This window comes from Lutra lutra, chromosome 14 (genome assembly GCF_902655055.1).
Source record: "Lutra lutra chromosome 14, mLutLut1.2, whole genome shotgun sequence".
Lineage (NCBI taxonomy): Eukaryota > Metazoa > Chordata > Mammalia > Carnivora > Mustelidae > Lutra > Lutra lutra.
In genome coordinates, this window is record NC_062291.1 from 64,014,733 (window position 1) to 64,042,275 (window position 27,543).

A 27,543-nucleotide genomic window follows, 5' to 3' on the forward strand; every position below is an offset into this window, starting at 1 on the left:
CTCCTGTACTTATTCTTAAACGTAAGAGCGCATAACAATCACCTCCAGGCTCGCCGCGGGATTTCCGACACAGTGGGTCCAGGGTGAGCTGCGAAGTCGGTCTTTGAAATGAGATCCTCCCCGCCGGCCCCCGCCCCCACCCCACAGTGATGCAGGCGGTCTAGGGACCGCACCCTGAAAGGCAGTGAGAACCGGTTGACTTCACAAAAGGCTTCCCGCAGGCTACCCTCGGCCGCCACCAACGCCCAGGCTCCCGGCGGCCCCATCTTTGCTGCCGTCCGCCTGCCCCACCCTCCAGGCCCGGGTCGGCTGCGGGCGGATTTCAGTCGGATGTAGACCCGGGCGCAGAGGTACCACGACCAGCCAGTACCTGGCTTCCACTTTGGCCAGCCACAGACACCGGGAGGACTCGCGACTTTGGTGTCCAGCAGCGTGTAACGCGGCCGCCCACTGGCTCAGCTTCATACAGCTTGGCCGTAGGGCATCCAAAGGCTTTCAGAATTGGCCGGAGCTGCAAGCGCCGGGGCCGGTTTACGGGTAGGAGCGCGTTCTAAGGGGCGGGGTCCGCCTGGGCCCCGCCTCCCTCGGCTGCCACCGCCCTCTGCGGCGGCCTCCGCTCCGCGTCCGGTTCCGTCCGCTGGGTGCGCGGAGGTCCCTCCGGGAGGCTCTTTTTATCACCTCCCCCTGGTGGGTCTGTCCGGTCTGCGAGGCTTCAAAAGGGAGAAGGGCTTTGAGGTCAATTCTGGATTTGGGGATTATTTTCAGGAATTTCGGGTTTGCCAGCATCTTTTTTTTTTTTTTTAAAGAATTTATTTATTTGACAGAGAGAGATCACAAGTAGGCAGAGAGGCAGGCAGAGAGAGAGGGGGAAGCAGGCTCCCTGCTGAGCAGAGAGCCCAATGCGGGGCTCGATCCCAGAACCCTGAGATCATGACCTGAGCCGAAGGCAGAGGCTTAAACCACTGAGCCACCCAGGTGCCCCCCGGTTTGCCAGCACTTTTAAAAGAAAAATACAATGACTTCTCTTCATCAAAGTTTCATCAAAGAGTTTAACACCAAGAAAAGCACACAGTCTATCATTTAAAGACCAGGTCTTTAATGAGAATCCCTTTAGCTTAAAAAAAAAAAAAAAAGCTCACTAAATTGTTCTTATTTTTCTGCTTTGGCTGGAGACAGGTAAAGATGACCTCAAATCAGGAATTCTCAGCCCTGCATTGGGCACCGCTAGGTTAGCTACATTGCGGGTCCCTGGCAGGCAGGGGAATTCTGTCCACGGGAAAGTCCTCACTTTGTGAGTACGTATGGAATTTCCTGCTACATTCAAATACTAATAAAAATAATGGCTAAGGTTACATGCTTACTAGATAGAAAATGCCTCTCAACCAGCATCTGAAGTAATCCTCCCCAAACCGCAGAATGTATTGGTACTATTAGCTCTAAATTGTGGACGGAACATCAGGGCATAGAAAATCCAAGCTAATAAATACTGAAAAGATCATTCACATCCAGCCTGAACTCTTACAGTCATTTAGAGATGAGTTTACACTTGCTTCCGCCAGGGTCTGTCTGTCTTCACTAGCATTTAGAGGTTGAGTCAGGAGAGGATAGTTCCCACCTTTATGACACACCACTATTATGGCTGAGATTTAACAGGAAGTGTTGGTGTTCCTTTTACAAACTTAGTGTGTTTTGTTTAGACTTTACAAACATTTGACTTGGGCTGATTTCAGGGTCTTGAAAATCTGCCTTTTGCTCATTCAAATGTTACCATATTAAAATGTTTTAATTTTTTTTCTTTGATCCCCCAAGTTGTAAAGAGAAATCGGAATAGGAATAGGAAAGCAGAATCCAGTACTTAAAAACAGAGTCTCCTTTGACTCAGTTTTCCCTCATGGGAAGATGAAGTTCCGCTTCTGATAACTTTAGTAATCTTATTTGATATATTGCAGATGTTGGGGGGGGCATGAGGGGTGGTCAGAAGGTACACACTTTCAGTTAATAAGTCCTGGTGATGTAATGTACAACGAGATGACTATATTAAATGCTCCTGTATGGTATATTTTGAAAATTGCTAAGAAGTAGATCTTAAAAGATCTCATGGGGAGAATTTTTTTTTTTTATATCTTTATGAGGAGATGGATATTAACTAAACTTACTGTGGTAATCATTAAACATTTTCGGTAAATCAAGTCATTATGCTGTGTAACTTAAAGTCATCCAGAGTTGTATGTCAATTATATTTCAATAAAAATGGAGCAAAAAAGTCCCAAAGGCATTAGAACACAAGATTCCCTATGATCCTAACTTCCTGGAAACAATCCTGAGTTTGGGCCTATTTGAAAACAGAGCCTTTTCCCTTACTTATCTCACTCATTGAACTTGGTGAACAATTTTTGAACACCCAGTAACATAATTTTTCATGTAAACTAGCTTCTGAAATATTAAGAGGAATGTCCTCCAGTTTCTGCTACTGCCAGAAGTTGGTGTGGCAAAAAATTAAAAAAAAAACAACTGCAAAATGTAAATTCCACTTTCTCTCCTTTTCTCAAAGCAGAGACTTGTGTAATTAAAGAAATTATTTCTGCAGTAGCGTTCTTTTCCTGGAAGGCTCGAGTCATTGTCACCCATGACTGAAGTTTCCCATATTTTCAAAACAGATCCGATTATATCTCAGGTAGCTAGAAATAGATTTAGAGGAGGTTTCATATGGTGCTATTACTATTTGTTGTGTGTGGTGGTTTTTTTTCTTTTTTTCTTTTTTGCTTGAGTGAATCAGTATAATAGAGGTATAATTGATATAATAACATTAGAAAGAAAGTTTGCTTATAGGATTTCAAGAAGGTACATATTGGTTCCTAAAAAGGAAGTAGGGATAAGTTTAAAGGTTGTAATTAAAATCTTCCCAGGGAAACCCTAGCATTCAGTGGTAAGATTAAAAACCACATTACTGAAATGTAGCCTGCAGCATCCAGCCCATTCAACTGGCATTACATTGGTAACTGGTAAAATAAGTATTCTGAGTTGAATTTCAATTCCAATGTGCGTGGCAAAGCAGAATTGCAGTGTATTTGATCTTTATAGATACAAAATTGGAGTGCATTATGCTATTAAACATGTTCTTATTCACTAATATGAGTCATTAATTTTCAAGTACACTGAGCTTTTACTATACTGAGGATGTACACAATGTCATTCAATATTCAAAACCTATCTGTTAGGTACTATTCGTGTTCTCTTTTTACAGATGAGGAAGATGAAGGTCCAAGAGGTTAGAGAGCTTGCCTAAGTGCCAAAGCCAGAGTTTAGATATAGTGCCAAGTAAGAATCTTGACACTGTATTGCTTTCCTTCAGAGGAAGAAATATTTCCATTGTTCTATCTATTCTTGTCTAACTACACCAGATATTTTAGAATGTGACTTCCCATACACAGATATACTTTTAATACAAATCTTCCAAATCTTAGAGTTGGTTTCCCTTAGGGGAAGAAAGTTGGAAATATGTTCTCTTCTGGCATAGTAAAAAGGTGATCCAGTAACCTTCTTTTACAAATGGAATTCCCAGTTTGTCCATAGCTAATTCAGTCATTGTCACTGTAGACCCGGGGTGGGCAAACTAAGGCCAGCAGGCCAATGCCAGTCCCCTGCTGGTTTTTGTACAGCCCAAGAGTGAAGAATGGTTTTTACATTTTTATTTTTTTTATTTTTTTTTTTTAAAGATTTTATTTATTTATTTGACAGAGAGAGATCACAAGTAGATGGAGAGGCAGGCAGAGAGAGAGTGAGGGGGAAGCAGGATCTCCGCCGAGCAGAGAACCCGATGCGGGACTCGATCCCAGGACCCTGAGATCATGACCTGAGCCGAAGGCAGCGGCCTAACCCACTGAGCCACCCAGGCGCCCCGGTTTTTACATTTTTAAATGGTTTTTAAAAAATCAAGAGAAGAATCATAATTTGTGCCACATGAAAATTATATGAAATTTAACACGAGTGAGCCCTCATGAAAATTATGGACTTTGGGCAATATTGTATCAGTGCAAGGTTGTCAGTTGTAAAAATGTACCTCTCTGATGGGGGATTGTTGATGGTGCAGGAGGCTGTGTTTGTGTAGGGGTAGTGAGTAAGTATATGGGATAACTCCATATATTCTCAGTTTTGTGGTGAACCTGAAACTACTCTAAAAAAAAAAGGCCTTTTAAAAATATATATAAAATTTAAATTCAGCATCCACAAATAATGTTTTATTGGAACACAGCCACCCCTGTTCATTAATATATTATCTATGGCTGTTTTCACTCTAAAATATAGAGGTAAGCAGTTGAGACAAGATGGCTGGGAAAAGCCTCACGTATTTACTATCTCGACTTTTACAGAAAAGTTTGGCTATCTCTGGTAATAGATAAGATTCTGGTTGCAGTCCTGCCCTAGGAGTTGAACTTCCAGGCTTCACAGTCCTCCCTCTTTTTCTTAAACTCGTTGTAAGGTTTTTGACAGGTGACTTGATCTTGCCAACATCAGCTTAGTCATCTGTTAAAAATGAAATTATAGTGGCACCTGGGTGGCTCAGTAGGTTAAAGCCTCTGCCTTCCGGCTCTGGTCATGATCTCAGGGTCCTGGGATCAAGCCCCAAATCCAGCTCTCTGCTCAGCAGGGAGCCTGCTTCCCCCTCTCTCTCTGCCTGCCTCTCTGCCTACTTGTGATCTCTGTCTGTCAAATAAATAAATAGTCTTTTTTTAAAAAAATGAAATTATAGAATTCTAATACGACTATTTTAAGGATTAAATGAGTGAATACACATAAAGCACCAAATACATGTAAGTAATCATTTATTTTTATTTTAACAATTTCACAATCCTCTTATGGCCCTCCCCTTTAGAATCTGGATATATTTTCTCAACTCTTTGAAATCTGCTTTCTTTCTTTTTAAAAAAGATTTTTATTTATTTATTTGACAGAGACATCACAAGTAGGCAGAGAGGCAGGCAGAGAGAGAGGGGAAGCAGGCTCCCCTGTGAGCAGAGAGCACGATGCGGGGGCTTGATCCCAGGACCCTGAGATCATGACCTGAGTTGAAGGCAGAGGCCCAACCCACTGAGCCACCCAGGCGTCCCTGAAATCTGCCTTCTTTATGTGGGGATACATTTGTCTGCCTGGGAGTCATCTGCTTGTCTACGAGAAAATCCCCCATGACATGGTTATGTTTATTGCTTTAATTTTACCACCCAGTTTGTTCCTCTTGATCAAAATTAGCTCCAGAACAGTAGTCATCCTATTACTTTATCTGTCTCCCAAAGCACAAAATTGTTAGCATAGCAAGTCAGTTTATCTTTTCCAATACCAGATGTCTTGCTGACATACATGCATTTTATTTTCAGAGAACACTTATTCAAACATTTTTGCCATTCTCCTATTCTTACAAGGTGACAGCTCCTCAAAATCACACGAAGTCACTCTGACTTAGCAAAAAATGTAACTGAGTCACTATCCTGAAGATTTTAAAAGATTCTTATTCAGTAGAAAAAAAAATGTTAACCTATTAAACAAGAATTTCTAAATAGATTGGAATTCTGAAGGCCAACAGTGACCCATTCATAATTACATAATTAGGTTCTGTCGTTTTAACAAAGCTATTTGGATTCAGGTAACATTTGAGCAGCTATTATGGGCTACCACTTTTCCAGGACTTACATTCTTTCCTATTCATACTGTTACCACCTTTAGAGGTCAAGATAGTAAGTCAGGCTTTAGGCTTTTAAAGTTCTTTGACCCTACTAGCTGATCACGTTGGAGAAATAATTTCATTTTTCTGAGGCTGTTTTCTATTTTGAAAAATAGGAATAATACTACCTGCCTAACTGAGTAGTCATGGGAATCAAAGAAGGTAGTCAGTGGAAATCGATTAGTGTGAGTGGGACATAATCATAATTTTCTTTTCTTCTTTACCTGTCAATCTTATACAGTCCATCAACAAGCAATTCCCATTTCCACTCAGTTGTGTAAAATTAAAGGAATTTTTTTAAAGGAATTATTTTATCACCTGATGAATTTCAAGATCTCAGCCTATCAGGGTCTGAGCAAAGGCCAGCTACCTCTTTTATCCAAGGTGGATGGAAGAGCTCTCCAAGTGGCACATGGCTGGGCTGTTGGCCATGTTTTCCCTAGCAATCAGAAAGTTTTCTCTGAAATGTATGCGGCAGGTGGAAAGAGTTCACAAATTTGTTTCTGCCTCTAGGTGAAGAATGTTTACATTCATCACCTGTTTTCCATAGCTGGGGCAAAGTCTCACAAATAGGGCCAGAACTAAAGGTGAAGCAAGTGTGGGGTCTAGGGCACCAAATTTAAGGAGGCACTCACTGCCAAGGTTATGCAAGATCGCAACGCTAACAAGGTTTTCTTCCTTATCTGCTATATCCTGAGGAAATTTGGTTTTATATAAAGCAAACAAATCTTACTCATTATAGAGAGGTTCTGTCCAGTTGTCTTAGAGAGGCAGGAGGGAGGGCTTAGGATGGGAAAGAAAACATATTACCCTGGTCAAGTTTTATTAAACTCCCTTGAAAGATATGCTGGAGTTCAAATGCCCATTCTTCAGGGATTTTTTGATGTGGAGGAGAGACCCCACTGAATGCGCTGCCCACGTGTTCAAGGCAAGGGGTACTTTTCAGGGGTTTCTTGCCCACTCTCAACTCTGGGGCCTCTAGATGGGGGGGGGGGGGAGTGTGTCTCTTGGTTAAGTTATCCTAGCTCCTATCCCAGATCACTTTCCCCTCTGTCCCCTTACTCTCTCCCCCATCCCCACCCCTGAGCTAACATTCAAAAATTGAATTTGGGGCAGGAGGGGCGCGCTGGAGCGCGGCTGTTCTCGGAGCCTGCGGCCTCGGCGAGCGTTCTACGTCTCGCTCACGCTCGGAGATCATGGAGGATGCGTCTAGGTCCTTTGGGAAAGGTGAGCCCCCTCGACCGCGGTCCCCGGACTGGGGTCGCCATGTAGCTGGGAAAGTTGGCTCTGGAGAGGGGGTTGCTCGGCCTTGGCCCCCAGGCCAGCGCGGCGGGGAGGGATTTGAAGGGATCCTTTGCGCAAAAGACACATACAAATGTGTCTTCTCGGACGCGGGAGGCGGGGCGGGTGCACTTCTCCTGGGGTCCCGGGGGCAGCGAGTGAGCCCCTCTCCCCGTGGGCTTACGGGCCCCTGCCTCCTCGTCTCCTGCCACAGGCAGCCTCCCCCCCGGGCCGGTCCCAGACGGCCTGATCCGCGTCTACAGCATGAGGTTCTGCCCCTACGCGCACAGGACGCGCCTCGTCCTCCGGGCCAAAGGCATCAGGTGAGAAGCCGGAGGCCTGAGCCGCGCAAGCGCGCGGGGTGTTCAAAATCTGGGGCGCCCTGCTCTGCCTTCAGAGGGGCTCCTAAAAGGTTAGTCCTGGGCGGGTTCTGTAGCGGGTGGTCCGCAATGGCCCAGCTTTCTTCCGAGCGGAGCCGAGTCTGTGCGTGAAACTTTCAGGACAGCTCAGTGCAGACCTAACGGGGCCTCTGGTGAGAAGCCTCCCTCCCGTACTCGAGGCTGAAGGCAGGGCACTGCGGGGGCTCCCCAGGCCTTCCGGGACCGCTCCAGCCAGCCAGCCATCCCCCGCGCTTCCATTCACCCCCACCCCCCCACCCCCCCGCCTCATCCCGCCCCACCCCGCCCCGCCCCACCCCGCCCCGGCGCCTTCAGTGCGCTCGCTTTCCTCTTAGCGCTTTCCTCTTAGCGCTTCCCGCTTCCAACAGTTTTCTTTGTCCTTCTTTCTTCCACTCTGCCCAGCCCCACTTCCACCGCTCCCTCCTCCCCCCCCCCCCCCCCGCCATCCCCCAAAGGCTAAACGTCAGTTCTTGAGGGTAGGGCTTTTGTCTCTCTTATTCATGAGCTAGCAGAGAGCCTGGTGCGAGGTAGGTGTTCAAAAATATTTTTTTGAATGAATGGACAAATAGTTCCAAGCAATGACATAGAAAAAACTTCAGTCAAGAGGCCTCTTTAAGGTTCTGGCATACTTGAAAAATAGATTCATTTTCTTCCAGAAGGAATTCTGTAAAACCAGCACCTGCCTGGGAGGTCTGAATGTGGGAGGCAGAGCCACTTTGCTGGAGTAGGGACTGGGTTGGGGGGAAGCTGCTGGCCTCAAAGCCAAAGTGAGGCTTTTGACTCTTGAAGAGTCCATCCTTTTAAGGGATGACTTCAGAGTTTCAGATTCATGTCAGAGAAATACTAATATAGAGACATTTTAAACAAAATTACGTAATTCTGCTTTGTTGAGTGTATATGGAATGTATTTCCAGATTCTTCCTTATTGTTCAAGTCTCCTTGGCCCCAAGGTTACCTATTTAAAATAACAGTTACCTATTTCAAATAAAATCTAGAGAACAGTAGCCCAATGTTTACCCTTAGTGACAAAATGGTAGCTTAGGAACCAATGTAAATATTTCTTTAGGGCAGGGTTTCTTGGCCTTGGCACTGTTGACATTTTGGGGCAGGTAGTTTAGTTTTGTGTGTACATGTGTTTGGGTTGGGATGCGGTGCTGTCCTGTGCACTGTTGGACTTTTAGGAGCACCCTGGCCTCTCTGCATTAGCTGTGACAGCCGAAAAATGTCTCCAGACATTGACTTGTGTCCCTGCAGAATGGGGCAAGATCACTCCCTGTTGAAAACCACTGCTTTACGATTTAAGACCATCTCCTTGATGGAGCAAAGAATATACTCATTTGTTTCCTTTAATCTTTTAAACATAGGTGAGCACTTTTGGTAATTTTATAGGCTAGAGCCTCTAATGATGATAATGAGAATAAGAAAAGGTTATTGATGTTTATGTACCTAGGCACTGTCCTGAGCATTTCAGACTTACTCACTTACTCAGTCCTCACAGCAGTGCCAACAGATGGGTACCATTATTACCCCCATTTTCCAATTAAGGACATTGAGCACAGAGAGGCTAAGGAATTTGGCCCGCATCACAAGCTAGACTGTCCAGACCCCAGGCGGTCTGATGCCAGAATTCAAGCTCCTAACTGCGGACATTTACCATATTCTGTTGTGACCTGTTAATATCAGATGTGCATTTGCAAGTGTTAAGATGTTGGAAACTCTGGAATGCGGTGGTTAAGTGCGTGCCCTCTGAGTCAGACTCCCTGGCTCTCAGTGCAGTTCTGATGTTTCCTCGCAGTGATAATGGGCAGGAGGTTGAAACTCCTGGAGCCAGGAGTCACAAGGAACACGTGAGACAAGGCAGAGAAAACATTTAGCACATCTTAACTACAGGCATGAAGACAACGACCTTGCTATGTATTTTTCTCTGGAAAAACCCAAACTTTGGAAAACTTATGGCAAACTTGATAAATTTTATAAATTGATTGCTTCTGCTTTCGGGGATGAGTGTCTGCCTGCCTAAGCCTTTCTTTCTTTCTTTCTTTCTTTCTTTCTTTCTTTCTTTCTTTCTTTTTTAAAGATTTTATTTATTTGACAGACAGAGATCACAAGTAGGCAAAGAGGCAGGCAGAGAAAGAGGGAGAAGCAGGCTCCCCGCTGAGCAGGGAACCTGATGTGGGGCTCTATCCCAGGACCCTGAGATCATGACCTGAGCTGAAGGCAGAGGCTTTAACCCACTGAGCCACTCAGGCGCCCCTAAGCCTCTCTTTCTAGTTCTGTCTTGTTTTCCCTTTGCTTTTTAAGACATGAAGTTGTCAACATTAACCTGAGAAACAAGCCTGAGTGGTACTATACAAAGCACCCTTTTGGCCAGATTCCTGTCCTAGAGAACAGCAAATGTCAGTTGATCTACGAATCTGTCATCGCTTGTGAGTACCTGGATGACGCTTACCCGGGAAGAAAGCTGTATCCATATGACCCTTATGAGCGGGCTCGCCAGAAGATGTTATTGGAGTTATTCTATAAGGTATACCCAGTTTTTTAAAAAAGTCACTTACATACAGTCCATTTTACTTTGTATGTGTTTCCCAAACTTGAGTTCATTTTTGAAGCTAAGTCATTGGTCAGATCATTTTGTTGCAACATTACCTGCCTCTTAGGAGGGTAACTAGTATGGAATAATAGTAAGGCTGTCCCCTCTGATATTAAAGATGGAAGGTTTAACTGATAGGCTCTTTTCTATTTCGACCAGCAGTCTCAAGAGGTATGGTTATGGCATGGTTAGGACCATGTGACTCCAGGTAGGAATGTTGGAAGAGCTGAAAACTGGTAGTGTGTTAAAGGAAATATTTCTGAAGTTTCAGGTAGAAAAATTGTTGGGGTGTGAAGAAGGGAATGCATGAAAGGGAATTGCCCTTTATCCGGAGCAGCAGTCCCAACTGTGCAGGAAATGTGAAGAGAGAAAAGGGGGTACCTGTTGATAATCCAGGAGAAAATGATGGGGAAATTTTATGATAGTTCTCTTTGAAAAGAGATAAAAGGAACTCAGGGACATCAATGGCTGACATAGCTTGAGCATTTATGCTGTACCAAGCACTGTCCTGCCTGCTTTATAAAGGTTAACTCATTTAATGCTCACAAGTGCCCTTTAGGGTAGGTACTGTTACTGTATCCATTTTTCAGATGACAACACTGAGGCTTAGAGAGGTTAAGTGCCCCGCCTAAGATTGTACAGCACGGAGTAGCTGAGCAAGTAAGGAGCACTGGAGAACCCCTTTTAAAACACCCTGTTTTACCATGGTGCGGTGACTGTGGATTTCTGGAACCACAGGGATGACCCTCTGAGGAGGTGGGGAGCCTGGATGTGGGCGTTGGCTTGTTAAGTTGGAGTGATAAAGCTCTGGCTACATTTTTAGAAAGAGCAGGAGCCCAGAGTTTCCTCAGACTGCTCTACTAAGAACCTGTGTTCTCTGATTAGGTCCCACACTTGACCAAGGAGTGTCTGGTAGCATTGAGATGCGGGAGAGAATGTGCTGATCTGAAGCTAGCCCTGCGTCAGGAATTCTGCAACCTTGAAGAGGTACGAAAAGGGGCTCCTCTCCTGGTCAGATACAGTACAAGAAGCAATGCAGGGTCCCCAGCCTGGACCCCCTGACACCCCCTGCTTTCACAGACTTAGTCTTTCTGTCAGTCTTTGATAAGTTCAGCTACTAGTCATCTAATTTTAACCTGTGGGTGCTTCCCCTCCACTCACCTGCTATAGAATTATTCTTAAAAATGTGGCAAGAATACAATAGCCACAGTAGGGAAAGAGCCCAGATGTCCATCAACAGATGAATGGATAAAGAAGACATGGTACATATATATAATGGAATACTATTCAGCCATCAGAAAAATGAAATCTTGCCATTTGCAACAATGCGGGTGGACCTAGAGGGTATTATGCTAAGTGAAATAACCCAATCAGAGAAAGACAGCTATCATTTGATTTCACTTATATGTGGAATTTAAGAAAAAACAGAGGGGCATAAGGGAAAGGAGGGGAAAATAAAACAAGATGAAATCAGAGAGGGAGATAAACCATAAGATACCCTTAATCATAGGAAACAAACCAAGGGTACCTGGAGCGGAAGGGGGTGAGAGGATAGAGTACTGGGTGATGGACATTAAGGAGGGCACATGATGTAATGAACTCTGGGTTTTATAAGACTGATGAGTCACTGAACTCTACCTCTGAAACTAATAATACATGAAATGTTAAATAATTAAAAATTATTTTTTTAATTTAAATGAAAATTTAAATTTATTTAATGTAAATGAAAAAAATAGTGAAAAAAAAAAACCATACATACCAAATTTTCTTCATCCATTCATCCATCACAGAACATTTAGGTTGTTCCAATATCTTGGCTATTGTGAATAATGATGCAATAAACATGAGTGTGCAGATGTCTCTTTGAGATAATGATTTCATTATCCAGAAGTGGAGTTGCAGGTTCATATGGTAGTTCTAGTCTTAATTTTTTGACAAATCTCCGTAATGTTTTCTGTTGTGGCTATACTAATTTATATTCCTGGCACAAATTCCTTGTATAAATATATTTATGTCTGGGCTCTCTATTCTGTTCCACTAATGTATGTGTCTGACTTTGTGCCATTCCCATACTGTTTTGGTTCCATTTATTTTTATCCTCTCTAGTTAATTTTTTTAAAAGATTTATTTATTTATTTATTTGACAGACAGAGATCCCAAGTAGGCAGAGAGACAGGCAGAGAGAGAGGGGGAAGCAGGCTCCGAAGCAGAGAGCCCGATGTGGGGGCTCGATCCGAGGACCCTGGGATCATGACCTGAGCTGAAGGCAGAGGCTTTAACCCACTGAGCCACCCAAGCGCCCCCTCTCTAGTTAATTTTAAAACTGTATTTTCAGTGTAAAAATCTTGCATTTTTTTATTAAATAATTCCTAGATATTTTTTTATATTATTGTACATGGAATTGATTTCTTAGTTTTTTTCAGATTTTTCATTAATAGGGTATGGACTGCAACTGAATTTCCACATATTGATTCTGTATCCTGCTCTGATATTTATTGTATATTCTTTGAGGGTTGTTTTTTTTTCCAATATATAAAATCGTGTCATTTCCAGGAAAAAAAAAGAAGAAAGAAAGAAAGAAAAGAAAATCTGGCAAGGAAGGGGAAGGGCATGTGATGAGTTTCTCCCTTTCCCTGAATCACCACATTCCTTAGGTGGTAGCTCTGTATGGCTTCTGTCTGTACCTCCTGCCAATGAAGCTAAGATTTACATTTGTTAGGGATTTTGTTTGGCTGCTAGTAAAAGGGACCTACCTACTGTGAACTTATTTTATAAAGGGTTTATTTTCTTGCACAAAAAAGCCAGAGGTAGTGCAGTTCAGGGCTGTTTTGATGGCTTTCTTATAGTTACTAGGGACTGAGGATCTTTCTCTCCATCTGTTCTGTCATCCTGAGTACAAGTCTTTCATTCTCAAAATGACAAAATGGCTGCTGGAACTGCAGCCATTACATCCATGCTCCAGGTTGCAGAAAGGAGAACAGAGGGGGAAAATGGCAAAGGGCCATGCCCCTTTATTCACAGGCTTTTGGTGTGCCTGGGTGGCTCAGTTGGTTAAGCATCTGCCTTCGACTGGGGTCATGATTTGGGGTGCGAGGATGGAGCCCCACATTGGGTTCCCTGCTCAGTGGGGAGTCTGCTTCTCCCTTTGCCCCTCCCGCACTCATGCTCCTGCGCCCACTCTCTCTCTCTCTCAAGTAAATTTAAAAAAAAAAAGGCTTTCCCAGAATTCCTACTCAAGGACTACTTAAATCTCATTAAGCCAGAACTTAGTTGTAGCATAACTATGTTCAGGAGAGGCTGGGAAATGTAGTTTTTTCGAGGGGGACACCCTGGATAAAATCAGGGTCCTGTAAGAAAGAGGGGAAAGTGACTATGGGTACGTTAGTCAAGGAACAATCTGGCAGTAATATGGCTCCTTACCCCTTACCTCTAGAATAATCTGGAAGGTGGTTCTATGACTTCCTTTATCTTTGTTCTAGAAACTGATAATTTCCCTTTATGGGTGGGTTGTAACTCTGTTGGCAACCATCAGAATGCTATTTTTATCCTCTTAAGGGAAAACTGATTATTAATACTCTTCCATTTGACCTTTGTCAAGTGGAAGCAGATTAAATTTATTTACACTTCCAGCTGCCTATCTTAGATTTGTACAGTTGCAGTATTTATGGATGATAAATAATCATCTATAAGAAATTACTTTCATGGGGCGCCTGGGTGGCTCGGTGGGTTGAAGCCTCTGCCTTCCGCTTGAGTCGTGATCCCAGGGTCCTGGGATCAAGCCCCGCTTTGGGCTCTCTGCTCGGCGGGGAGGCTGCTCCCCGCCACCCCGCCCACCTGCCTCTTTGCCTACTTGTGATCTCTGTCTGTCAGGTGAATAAATAAAATCTTAAAAAAAAAATGACTCTCAGAAGAAAAAGACGCTCTGATTTATAGTGTTTTCTGTTTCAGGGATATAAATACTCCCACCAGAGGCTGATTTTTTTTTTTTTTAAGATTTTATTTATTTGTTAGAGAGAGAGGGAGAGAGAGCGAGCACAGGCAGACAGAATGGCAGGCAGAGGCAGAGGGAGAAGCAGGCTCCCCGCCAAGCAAGGAGCCCGATGTGGGACTCGATCCCAGGACGCTGGGATCATGACCTGAGCCGAAGGCAGCCGCTTAACCAACTGAGCCACCCAGGCGTCCCCAGAGGCTGATTTTGACCTACCAATGTTGTGTCTCCAAGCTCAGGGTTGAGAAGAGATGTCATCGGTGGTTGGTCAGCTCTGGCACATCCCTGAAGAACACATTTCCACTTTATCTTCAGTAGCTGAGTTCTAAAAATAACCCATTAACTAGCCCAAGTGTAGGTAGCTTTCACGGATGGTACTTAAGGACCTCTGAGTGAGTATTCAGCTTTGTTCTAGCAGATTTGAATGTGGTTTTGTCCCATCATTACCAAGAATTATAAATACTATGTAGGCAATATCAGAATCTGAACCCTGCCCAGTTAGCTGAATTATTTGATCCAATCCTCTAAATACAGTATATCAACTTGAGGAGATTCTAGTGAAATAGAAACTTGTCAATAAATTTGGTAGAGAATGTTCCCTGACTTATGTAGCTCTTTTGCATGGTTGTGTGTAATCAGGATTTTGTTTGAGCTGAAAGTGTGTTACATATACATGGTCTTTCTGAGGGATAAGAAAGTTGAGATACCACTCTGTGATCTTCTCCCATGTTATTCCCAAGCAAAAGGCTCAGTTTACCTTTACAGCCTTAAACTCTGACAGTTTGTTTTGCCGTAAATGCCCCTGACTTGAGAATTTTTTCTTAAAAAATAGTTTCATCAAAATGAAAGGTCAATCGTGCTCCTTCTATAATGGCATTTTTCTGTAATAGGTTCACAGTTGTTTGAGATGCATGACTGCTGTTTTAATGATCAAACCGGCATCCTCCCTGCTCGCTTTCCGTTCTGAACATTTTTGGGAGTTTTTTAAAACGGCGGGGAGGCCATTCTGTAACCACGCTTTCTGTTTTCAAGCCAAGTTTCTCGTCTTTACTGAATCAGTGTCAGCGGTACTCATCTTTTTAGTTTTATTCTTTTTTTTTTTAATGTTTGTGATTGATTTCACCATATCAGAATAGCACTTTGAGCCCACTTCCATTTTATCCTTGTGGGTTGGAATGTGCCAGACCTTCCAGCCCTGCTGCTGCTGTTCTTCCTCCTCTTTCACCTCCTCCTCTTTGCCAGTGACCTCATTCTGAATGTTTGCATTGTGGAAGCACTCGGCTCAAGTACAAGGGCAGTGAAAGACAGGATTCGGCCCGATTTCTCTGATGCTTCAGAATTTTGCTCTAGTTCAGGGTTTCTGTGCATAATGGATTCTGTCTTCTGGCTGGCTATTCCTTGATCTCCTGCTAGTCATCAGCGGAAGTCCATCCAAGGAGAAGAGAAGGGCGGTGACATAGAGCATTCTGGAAAAACGCTGAGGGAGTGACAACCTGCCTGAGGCCTTTGGCTCCTGGGGGCCACAGGACCCTTGATGTTGTTAATTCTTGGCATTCCCCAAACTGCCTTGTGGTATCTCCATGCCAGGTTTCCCACGTCGCCAAATTTGATTCTGTGCCTTGTGTACGCAGCTGTTTGCCTGAGGTCAGTTTGTAGAAGTTGTCTTTACAACATCCAGGAGCGTCTCTAGTGAAATATTTTCTTGATTCAAAATTTCTCCTTAATTAAACCTTAATTAAAAATTAAGGTTATAGCCTTAATTTTTAATCTGTCCTTTCTCCTCTCCAGAAAGAATACATTTATACCCAGTTAGATCATATTGTCTTGGTTAAGTTTTGCTATTTTTCTTTCTTAATTCTTATTAACTTCAATAATGAAATTACTTATGCATTGCTTAATTGTTTCTCTTTGGATGTCACTAGGACAGGAGGTAAGGAAAGTTTATATCTGGCTAATTGTTCACTGAAAATAATTTTCTATAGCCTTTTGTGTACGGCAGACTATTTATAAGCTAAATTTATCTTGTTATCAACTAACTTACCATGTCTACAAACTAAATTCATTGTTGCTACCTATTTTTTATAACAGCTTTATTGACAGAATTCACAGACCACAAGTTCACCCTTTTCAAGAGTACAGTTCAGTGGTTTAATATTTACATAGCTATGCAACCATCACCACTAGTTAATTCTAGAACATTTCTAGAACATTTATTTGTCTTAAAAAGAAATCCCTTAGTCATTAGCATTGGCTTCCCATTTCTTTAGAACCTTCCCAGCCGCAGGCAACCCCTAATTTACTTTTTGTCTTTATGAATTTACCTGTTCTGGACATTTCATATAAACGGGAACATACAATGTTAGCCTTGCATGAGCTTCTTTTATTTAACATCATGGTTTCAAGGTCCATCTTTTATTCCTTTTTATGGCTGAATGATACTGCGCTGTATGGATATGTCATATTTTGTTTATCCCTCAGTTGATGGATACTGGGGTTGTTTCCACTTTTTGACTGCTACAGGTAATGCTGCTGTGAGCATTTTTGTACACGTTCTTATGTTGGACATATGTGGCCAATTTGCTAACTGATTTAGCATGTCTACTAATATGCCATTTTTTAAAAAAGATTTTATTTATTTGACAGAGAGAGAGATCACAGTAGGCAGAGAGGCAGGCAGCAAGACAGGAAGGGAAGCAGGCTCCCTGCTGAGCAGAGAGCCCAATGTGGGGCTTGATCCGAGGACCCTGGGATCATGACCTGAGCTGAAGGCAGAGGCTTTAACCCATTGAGCCATCCAGGCACCCCTAATACGCCATTTTTAGTGGTAACCACCATCCTTCCACAATGAGGAACTGATGACCCTTTATAGACAGTGGCTAATTGAGTGGTTTTAATGCTGTTGTGACTTTGGTAACTTCATCCATTGTCCAATTCTGACAGCTGCTTTCTAGGTAAACTAATATTTGCTGTATTTCTGTTAAGAGCCTTCTGCTATACCATCTACCACCATGTAAATAATAGACTAATAATTATTCCTATTATTTAGAGATTAATTTTACTCTTCTCCAATTGTGAAGAAATACTTATTCATTAGAGAGAATTTGGAAAGTACAGAAAAATATAGAAACTCAGACAAAAAAAAAAAAAACATAATCCCATTACCCAGAAACAGCTACGGGTATCATTTTGGACTTTTTATTTCCTGTCCTTTTCTGCTATGTATATTTTTATGTAGTATATATTTTATGTATGTATATTTTTATGTAGTTAAAATTGTAGTGTATAGATCGGGAGGGAGACAAACCATAAAAGACTCTTAATCTCACAAAACAAACTGAGGGTTGCGGGGGGGAGTGGAGGTAGGGAGAGGGTGGTTGGGTTACGGACATTGGGGAACGTATGTGCTATGGTGAGTGCTGTGGAGTGTAAACCTGGCGATTCACAGACCTCTACCCCTGGGGCTAATAACACATTATAGGTTAATATAAATTTTTTTTAATTAAAAAAAATTGTAGTGTATATAGAACTGGGCAACCATGATGAAAGATTGTCCCATATTTTTATAAACCCTGTAAATGCTTGTTCATATGTATTAAGAGCATTGATTAAAGAAGCAATTATTTATGAGGATGGAAAATGATAAACCTTAATGTACATTAGACAGGGAATGGTTAGATAAATTATGTTCCTCTTGATGAAGTTTTAGAATATAAGTGAGGTTCGGTGGGATGAGGCCTGGAGCCAATGACCAAGAAAGAATTCTTGAGACATCTTTGGTGCAAAATGGTGGTTTATTAAAGCATGGGGACAGGACCTGTGGGCAGAAAGAGCTGCTGCCCCGGGGTTGTGAGGAGTGACCCATTACATACTTGCAAGTTGGGAGGGGGTCAGGGATAGCTGTCAGTCTCTAAGGAATTTTGGAGGCAAGGTTTCCGGGACCTTGAGGGGCTAGCTCTTGTTGGGAAAAGTCATTTTTTACTGTCTAATTAAACCCTCGTCTTGAGACCCTTCAGATATGTATTGGTGGGCCCGTATGCTTGGGGATGATTGCCAACACGTTATCTTGGAGGGTTTAGAGATAAAGGAAGTTTCCAAAGGAATTTTTATATGTTAAAGTAGACCCATAGGATCCTGGTGTATGTGGGGTGGTCAGGCTAGGATTGCCTTTTGCCCTTAGCAAAGTGTTAAGGTGGGAGCAGTTGAGTCCGTAGAGGAATGTCACTCTTCCTGTTTCAGGGGCTTGGCAGTGGGTAAGGAAATTTAATAACTTTTCTTCTGCCTCTTTCCCACATTACTCTTGTGGAATTTTATACAGCAGTTAAAAATGAAAGAGGTAGAGCCGTGTGTACTGACATGAAAAGATTGCCTAGAAATATTTGAGTGAATTACACAGTAATACAGATGGCGCGATCCCACTTTTGTAGAAGAAAACAAATGTACATATGTGTATATATACATGTAAATAAATGTCCAGAGAAATGCCTAGAGAGGTACACATCACACCCCTAACAGAGACTGCTACTGGGATAGGAAAGAAAAGTGGGCAAAAGCAGGGATGGGAAAGAGCAGGTCTTTGCCATTTAAACTACTTTCTAGTAGTCTGGGTGGCTCAGTGGGTTAAGCCTCTGCCTTCAGCTTGGGTTATGATCCCAGGGTCCTGGGATGGAGCCCCACATCGGGTTCTCTGCTTGGCGGGGAGCCTGCTTCCCCCTCTCTCTCTGCTTGCCTCTCTGCCTACTTGTGATCTCTCTCTCTGTCCAATAAATAAATAAAATCTTAAAAAAAAAACTTTCTATCATTTGAGCTTTTTTTAAATAATGAGAATGTATTTCTGTATTATGGGTGCAATCTTTAAAAATAGAAAAAAATCGGGCGCCTGGGTGGCTCAGTGGGTTAAGCCGCTGCCTTCGGCTCAGGTCATGATCTCGGAGTCCTGGGATCGAGCCCCGCATCGGGCTCTCTGCTCTCTCGGGGAGCCTGCTTCCTCCTCTCTCTCTGCCTGCCTCTCTGCCTGCTTGTGATCTCTCTGTCAAATTAAAAAAAAAAAAAAAAAACTTTAAAAATAGAAAGAAATCACTTTCATTCTATGTAATTCGCATGTGTATAAACTGGAGTTATTTATCCTGCACCCCCCACCAGGAATATTTAGGTTGTTTCTAGTCGTTTACCATTGTGAACGTTTACCATTGCTGCAAGAAACAGCAGTCTGTTTCTCTATTTGAGAATGTTTTTGGGTCAGACTTCTAGGAGTGGAATTACCAGATCAAAGGGTATGAACATTTAGAGGCTTGAGCTGTGTGTTGCTAAATTGCTTCCCCAAAGACTTGTGCTGCTTGCCCCCCACCAGCAGTGTATAAAAATTCTCTTTGCACGTCCCCTTTTCACTGTGGGGAGATTTCATTAAAGAAGATACTTGCCTGCTTTGGAGAGAAGCAGTAGTTATTTTTATTGTGGACTTTATTTGTATTTTTTTTTATTACTAGTGAAGTAGAAGCTTTTCCCCCAAAGTATGCCATCCTTTTGTGTGTGTCTGTGTGTGTTTTAAAGATTTTATTTGTTTATTTGACAGAGAGAGAGAGATCACAAGTAGGCAGAGAGGCAGGCAGAGAGAGAGGGGGAAGCAGGCTCCCTGCTGAGCAGAGAGCCCAATGCGGGGCTCGATCCCAGGACCCTGAGATCATGACCAGAGCAGAAGGCAGAGGCTTAACCCACTGAGCCACCCAGGCGCCTCCCCTTTGTGTTTTGTTTGTGAAAATGGGCTGTTACCCATCTCTGTCTATTAAGATCTTCCTAATTTCCCTTGTTGATTTGTAAAAGTTCCCCTTAATGAGCTCCTTACATATAAAGGATATTTGGCTATTTTTCAGAAACGTATGTTTTTTTTTGTTTTCTTTTGTTTTTAACTTGTAGTCTGGCTTATCTTTCTTGTACATAATAGAAATACAACGTTTAACAAGATTGTGCTATGTAGTTCTTTCCTGTTGTGATTTCTTCCACAGCTTTTTTCAGGTAAGAAGTCATCTTCCCCTGTAGGGGAAATTAAAGACATTCCTTTATATTTTCCTCCACCATCCGTCACTTTATAGGTATTTGACCCGTCAAGCGTTGGCCTCCTGGCTTCTCCTGCTACTGTTGTATACATACATGTTGACAAAAGGAGTAGGTCCATTAAAAGGATTCCAGCATAGAACTTTCAGGAAGGTCCTTGAATCCCCAAATGGGGACAAATTGCATTCTGTATCTTCATAAAGGACTCCAGGTCATACCTGAAGAGCAGTGGGAGGGGCGTGTTCTGTCCCAAACCCTATGTCAGAGGCTTCTTTCCAGAGGAAAAATGGTTTTATATGTCCTCCAAGATTGTTTCTGTACCATTGGTTCATTTTACAGGTAATCACTTCATTCTCATTAGCTCAACCTCAGCCTCATCAGTGTAACAGGGACCTGAAATCTGAAATGTGGAGAGCCTTCTCTTATCTTTCATGGACTCGGGGTTTCTGCCCTGGAGTTGGGTACTTTTCTGCTGCTTCTGGAGAAGGGCCTGCCTTGCTCATGTGTTGGCAGATGGTTTTGTGTCCTGTGCGGGTTGGGGGGTGGATTCTGCTTCTTAGGAACCGTTTCCAACAAGAAAAAAACAAAACAAAACACTTTTTTGTTCTCTCCCAGCAAGAACAGCAGCGCCTCTGCAAGCCACCGGGCTGTCTGTCCTCCTTGGGAGGCAATGGCAAGGGGTGTGCTTGGGACAGCAGCCTCTCAAGGTTAAGCAGTTAGTGAAATGATCCCGAGCTTCACCACCCAAGACTGTAGAAGAAAGCTTTTTAGAATGCCTCATGTGAGAAAGTCTGGGTTTTGCTTCTCTTTATGATGTTGCTGCTTCTCCAAAATCTTACAGATTTCTCTTACCTTCTTCCTTGGTGAGCTTCCTGGGGGAGCCAGCCAGGGCGCCTCACCATCGATGACCACAAGGGGGAGCCCGACACGCTTCTTCCTTCCATCTCCTCTCTCACGCGAACCTCTTTTAGGTCCTCCTGGGGGAGCCCGAGAGGCCCTCCAAGAAGACTAGGGGTTCTTCCAAACGGGCTTTTTCACGCTTAGAGGAGGGGGCGGGTGGGGGGAGGGTGAAATCTTACTGTCTTATTTTACTATTTATCCTAAAATCTGTCAGAGGAGCTAATGGGCTGTAAGCAAGCGACTGAGTTTAAACTGAGAACACAGGAGAACTATTTTATTAAAGTTGCCTGAAGACGTTCTTATCAATGAATAGAACAGGAAGGAAGGAGAAAAATTTGTAAAAATTTGAGTTTTTGTAGAGTACAAAGTGGGGCTTGAACTCACAACCCCCGAGATGGAGAGTTGCACGCTCTACAGACTGAGCTGGCCAGGCTTCTCCCAGGAGAGAATTTGGTAAAGGTTCTTTTCTTTACTTTTCTCTTCTCTTCTCTTTTTTCTTTCTTCTTCTTCTTCTCTCCCCCCACCCCCTTTTTTAAAATCTTGATTGTGTCTTGTCTCCCAGTGGGGCAGGTGCTCTGGCAAAGCCAGAAAGAGAGAAAACAAAGGGACTGGGGAAGGAGTTCTCACAGGGAAGCCAGAGGCTTTCAGCGTTTGCTGATTCTAAGCTTTTTGCTGATACTTAAATGGAAAGAATAAACAATTCACAAGAGACTTGGCGAAGCTGCTGTGATTAGTGTCCTGTACTTACCTATTTGAAGTTCAGCGACACAGAGCTGGCTGTGGTCTGGGAATGGGGAGAATGCTGATTTTGTCTTCACTCTGGGCTACTGAAGAGCTCCTTTAACTCCCTGGGACTGTTTCCTCTCCCGAAAAGTGAGAGTCCTTTTGTGCTTCCACGGGAGAGGCAAGAATCAGTCTCAGCTCACCAGTGCAGTTTCCTCTCCCTCCTGGCTCAGGAAACTCAAGTCAAACTCAAAGCTTTATTTAAGGAACTCTGCAGGACCCCAGGTTTGATATCTTGATGTTGTTTTCCTTCCTTGTTTTGACCTTCTGTTCTAACTTTTGTTTTCTCTGATCTTAGTGTTTTATTATTTTCCATGTTTTATATATTATGGTATACATTTTTTTTAAAAAAACACTGTATCTCTTAATTCCTTGGTACTGAGCGTGGTGTAAATACACGGTAAAATGGGAGGGGAGTCCCACTAGAAGAGGTCCAGTGACCCCTCCCATACTGATGTTATGTGATTCTCAATGGAAAGGCCACTGCCTGTGTCTGGAAGATACCAGGTTTGCATGGAAGGGAGCGATCCCACTGAGGGTCTTAAAGATTTCAAGAGGGGTGCTTGGGTGGCTCAGTGGGTTAAGCATCTGCCTTTGGCACAGGTCATGATCCTGGGGTCCTGGAATCAAGCACCGCATCGGGCTCCCTGCTCAGTGGGGGAGTCTGCTTGTCCCTCTCCTTTTGCCTCTCCCCCTCTGCTCCCGCTCTGTCTCTCACTTTCTGTCTCTCAAATAAATAATTAAATCTTTGAAAAAAGATGAAAGTCCGAGGGGATGTGAATATGTATTTTGGGGGTGGGAAAGGCTGGAAGAGGATAAGTGATGCCTCATCTATTCCATCCATGTGCTCATCTTGACTTTTTTTTTTTTTTAAGATTTTTTGTTTATTTGACAGAAGACACAGTGAGAGAGGGAACACAAGCAGGGGGAGTGGGAGAGGGAGAAGCAGGCCTCCCACTGAGTAGGGAGCCCGACGCAGGGCTCGATCCCAGGACCCTGGGATCATGACCTGAGCCGAAGGCAAACGCTTAACAACTGAGCCACCTAGGCACCCCTCATCCTGACTTTTTATTGTACCGTGTACTTTGATAGGGCTTGAATTCCTTTGAGTGTTTATGTAAGAACTAATTGTATCTGTAACATGTATATTAAAGACATACTCCTACTTTGAGTAAATAAAAAGCTTTAAACATATATACTAAAACATACCAATTACTAAGCAGTTATTCATTTTCAAAATATCGCTTAACCAGGGCACCTGGGTGGCTCAGTGGTTAAGCCTCTGCCTTCGGCTCAGGTCATGATCTCAGGGTCCTGGGATCGAGTCCCGCATCGGGCTCTCTACTCTTCGGGGAGCCTGCTTCCTCCTCTCTCTCTCTCTCTGCCTGCCTCTCCGCCCACTTGTGATCTCTCTCTATCAAATAAATAAAATCTTAAAAAATATATATATATCGCTTAACCAAAGGACCTAGCATGGGTTCCAGTAAATGTCTATGTGTAATGTGTTTTGACAAGGACTTTCCCTAGAGCACCGCTCATCTGTAAACAGAAGAGCTATACTTGTTCCAGGGTCAGTCAATTTAGATTTCGTTCTGATTTGTGCCGTGAAGGCCAATAATAAGCTGGAGGTATATGTTTTGAAGCCAGTGGTAAAAGTTTGCATAATTATTATCCATTTGTGAACATAAAGATTTGATACTGTCTGGAATCCATAAATACTGAACGATTTGTTCCTTTCTGCTGTAAGTCAGATCTATTTTCCTTATGCCTTAAAATGGCCTGTTTGGAGTTTTTATTGGCCAGAGTCCACTGGTTTAGTCCATCCTGTTAGTTTTCTTGAACAAAGTGATGCTACCTAACATTTTTTCAGACTTCCAGGACATTCATCACGGGAACTCCTCCATGCCATGTGAGGGGATAATGAAAACTTGGACTTGAGGGCAGCAAGATTTGGTTTCTCCTCTGAGAAGGGTGGCAGGTGGGGGATCCCATTGATTTTTTTCTGTCAGAGATGCATCTGCTATCTGTAGATGTAAGGTTTGGATGTCTCTGTGTTTTCTCATCATAAGAGCTTTTGTTTATTCATGCATGATTATGTCACTCCCCACCATAACATCTGAGGTGGGCACTAACTTACCACCATTTTACAGATGAGAAAACTGAGGCTTGGAGGAGGTGGTACATAGGTAAGTTGCCTAGGATTCCATATTGAATAGGAGGCCTAAGCCTAGCCTAAGATCAGGTCTGCCTGCCCCTGAGCTGATGTTCTTTCTTTCTTTTTTTTTTTTTTTAAAGATTTTATTTATTTATTTGACAGACAGAGATCACAAGTAGGCAGGGAGGCAGGCAGAGATAGAGACGGGGAAGCAGGCTCCCCACTGATCAGAGAGCCCCATGCAGGGTTCGATCCCAGGACCCTGAGATCATGACCTGAGCCGAAGGCAGAGGCTCAACCCACTGAGCCACCCTGGCACCCCTGAGCTAAGGTTCTTAACTACAACTGTAGACTACATCAGAGTCCATAAGCTGGAGAAGGAGCAGTCAAGCCTGGTGATAGAGATAGGAATAGAGAAATCCAGAGAAAGGATATAGAAATCTGGTTCTGTAACTATAGGGAAGTATGTAGTAGATGAGTTCTGTGGGTCCAAGAGTGTTGTTTGCTTGACTGAATTGGGGGGGTGGCATCATACTTTTCTCTTTGGAAAGACCTGGCTTGACAATAACCTCTACTAAGCATTTTTGCTTTTAAAATTTTCCACTACTTTTTTTTTTTTTTTTTTTTTACTGCATTTTGGCTATGAAGAGTTTGTCTGTTTGCTTTACGGTCTATCTGTGTAAATTTGTCCCATTTGGAAATGAGAAATTCTGCTTTAATGCAAAGAGTTGACAGTGTTAAATGGCCCAAAAGCGTGAAGTTCGAAGAGCTCAAATAAAACAAGAAAATAGGATATACAGTGTTGAAATTTGAGGGAATCCACTAAATAGCATTTGCTCTTTCCTGCGTTCGTTTTGAATCAAGAAATAAGTCTACAAAGAGGAAGACATATGGAAACCATGGTATCCCCTTAATTAGGGATAAAGTGGATCTTGGAGAATGGGGATCACGACTGCAGCAAGCAGAGTTTCTAATGAGGTCCCCTCCCTCTCAGCATGGGCGGGTGTGGGACAGGGCCCCTGTCTCCAGGGACTGAGCTCCTCCACCGAAAGCTTAGGACTCTGAGGAAACTGTTCCAGGCCAAGAGGTCAGGGCTTCGCTCCCTGTCTGGGTTTTCCTCCAGATTCCCCAGTCAGATGAGCCACCTCGTTGTTCCAGTGTTGAAAGGGGAGAAGGGCTGAGTGTGGCTGGGAGTTTGGCCCTGAAGGAAATGGAAGAAACCTCAGGAAAAGGGCAGATGCATTGTGTAACAGATTGGAAGGAGAAGCAGAGCCTTGGTTCTCCCTCTTCGGGAAGCAAATCGATAATTGTATTTAACATCTATAAATATGTCAGCAGGTAAGTAAATTAATTTGCTTTTGTTCTGTTTAAACTTTTAGATTCTTGGCTATCAGAATACCATCTTCTTTGGTGGAGACTGTATATCCATGATTGATTACCTCTTTTGGCCCTGGTTTGAGCGGCTGGATGTGTATGGAATCGCTGAGTAAGACCTTTGACTATGGGGTTGCATTGGGTAGCAAACAGAATGGCCAGCCATTCACCATGGAAATGTAGGGATGTTTAAAGTAGAAGAAATTCCCTGGTGGACTCGGGGAGACCGTGTAGGGTCCCCAGGCAGAACACGTGCTTTGTTCCCATGATGCTCTGGGACATTGAACTTGGGTGGGCACCTGCTGGGCTCCCAGACAGTCACAGGGTGGGTGCCGGACAATTCTGGCATTGGGGAACTGGTTGGGGAACTGGGTCCGGCCGAGGCAGAACTACATCTGTACCCTCACAATGTGTGGGCTTGAACCCACCCACCTTCCACTTTGACTATCTCTGATGAAAGATCAGATAGAACATATTTATTTGTTTATTTTTAAGATTTTATTTATTTATTTGTCAGCGAGAGAGAGCATGCAAGCAGAGGGAGAAGCAGGCTCCCTTCTGAACGAGGAGCCCAACCTGGGACTCAGTCCCCAGATCCCAGGATTATGACCTGAGCTGAAGGCAGACACATAACTGACTGAGCCACCCAGGTGTTCCCAGATAGAAAGTATTTAGATCTTTTAAACTATGTGTCAACATAAACATGACCAAAACCTGTCTCCTCTGGGGACAGAATACCGAGCCATGGCCCGGGAACCCTCCCCTCCTGGATTTTCCACTAACCAGCTGTACTGTCTTGAGCGAGTCACATGTATATCCTAGACCTCCACTTCCTGGTCCGTCTTGGAAAGGGCTCAGTCAGCTCCAGTACTTCAAGGTTTGATGATGGTTTTGCTGACTTTTAAAAAGTGTTTTTGGAAACTACTTGTCTTTACTTTTTTCAAACTCCCTGCAGTAAAATCTAAGAATGACAGGGGGTTGTCTTTTTTGGGGATAAACAGGGAAGCCCACACACTTAATTTCCCCAGAACAGTCAGCCCACATGTATTTTAGCGGCATTGTTAAAAGCGACAACAACTTCCATGATTCAAAACACACAGAGCTGTTCCCCAAATAAGATTTTCCTCCAGGACATGATCATGATGAGTTGATGATAAGGTAACTAAGATAACTTTATAAACCAGCCTTTTGTGTCTTGTAAATCTAAAAAGCCACTCATGCCACGTTTCCCGATGGCCTCCCTTGCAGACGAGCTAATGGTTCTTTCCTGTCTTGCAGCTGTTTGAACCACACGCCAGCACTACGGCTCTGGACAGCAGCCATGAAGCAGGACCCCACGGTGTGCGCTCTTCTCATAGATAAGAACATTTTCTTGGGCTTCTTGAATCTTTATTTTCAGAACAACCCTGATGCCTTTGACTATGGGCTAGCTTGCTGAGCCTCAGTCCATCCCTTCACCATCCAGAATTCCCAAGCATGTCGTGACTCTGTATCAGGAATTGTTTTGGTGGGTCATTCAATCTGTTCGTTTTCTTTGAGGTTCCCAATAAACGTGGAGACAGAAAATGGATTCTTTCTGATAATCCGTTGGTGTGACTCTTCTGGCCCATACCTTCTAAAGATCCCCTAGAAATCTCTAGTGCCCAGTGCTAATGCCCAAGCACATTTGGGAGACTGGGAGCCTGTGTGCCTTCTGGTTCCTTGGGCCTTTGGCTCAGTGTAACCTCCAGATTATTGGGGTTGATGCTGATGTGGAGGTTCAAGGCCTGTCCATCGGTGATGTTCATCACCACAGATCAGCACTGTCCACAACCTCCCTGGTGAGCGGAAAGCTAAAGAAGAGGAAGAAGAAAACACTCCAGGTCCCAATCCTCTCCATTTGGCCCACAAGAGCTGCCATCCCCATGGGCACATGTGAGTGTCATTCACGTTCCCACTTTGGCGTGGGCCTGTGAGACATCGAGGGTCTTATGACTCAAAGAATTCCAAAGCAGGAAATGAAACACCCGTTGTCCGCCCAGACTAACGACGTCAGGATTTCACTGGTGCTGTCAGGGCTCAGGATGGCTCACAAAATGTTCTACAGCCAACATCCTGCCTTGAAAAAACAGACACGCCCCAAACCCAGTCCCCGGCAAAGGTCACTTTGTTGGATTTGCGTCTCCACTGGCTCTGCCCAGCGTTGCGCACCACGGACGGTGACAAAGATCCCAGGAGGGTGGCCGGGGGTGCTGGCAGGTACCCAAGCCTGGAAGCTTCTGTCCCTTACCCCACAGGAGTGGAACAGGCCTGTCCGGTGCTATTTTATCT

General features: G+C 43.6%; 1 protein-coding gene across 1 annotated transcript; it reads left to right on the forward strand.

Moving 5' to 3' along the window:
• Positions 1-416: 416 nt before the first annotated feature.
• On the forward strand, positions 417-26,803 carry LOC125084985 (glutathione S-transferase omega-2). Its single transcript, XM_047703012.1, has 7 exons — positions 417-537; positions 6,833-6,943; positions 7,212-7,320; positions 9,697-9,919; positions 10,871-10,972; positions 25,239-25,345; positions 26,512-26,803. The coding sequence occupies exons 2-7, from the start codon at positions 6,913-6,915 to the stop codon at positions 26,669-26,671; spliced, it is 732 nt and encodes a 243-aa protein (XP_047558968.1). The 5' UTR covers positions 417-537; positions 6,833-6,912; the 3' UTR covers positions 26,672-26,803.
• The last annotated feature ends 740 nt before the right edge of the window (positions 26,804-27,543 follow it).

Bases quoted from the DNA above. Each gene is read 5' to 3' on its own strand.
- LOC125084985 (XM_047703012.1), top strand. From the start codon at position 6,913: ATGGAGGATGCGTCTAGGTCCTTTGGGAAAG. The intron at 7,321-9,696 runs GTGAGAAGCCGG...TTGCTTTTTAAG, and splicing joins CTCCGGGCCAAAGGCATCAG to ACATGAAGTTGTCAACATTA. The intron at 25,346-26,511 runs GTAAGACCTTTG...CCTGTCTTGCAG, and splicing joins GATGTGTATGGAATCGCTGA to CTGTTTGAACCACACGCCAG.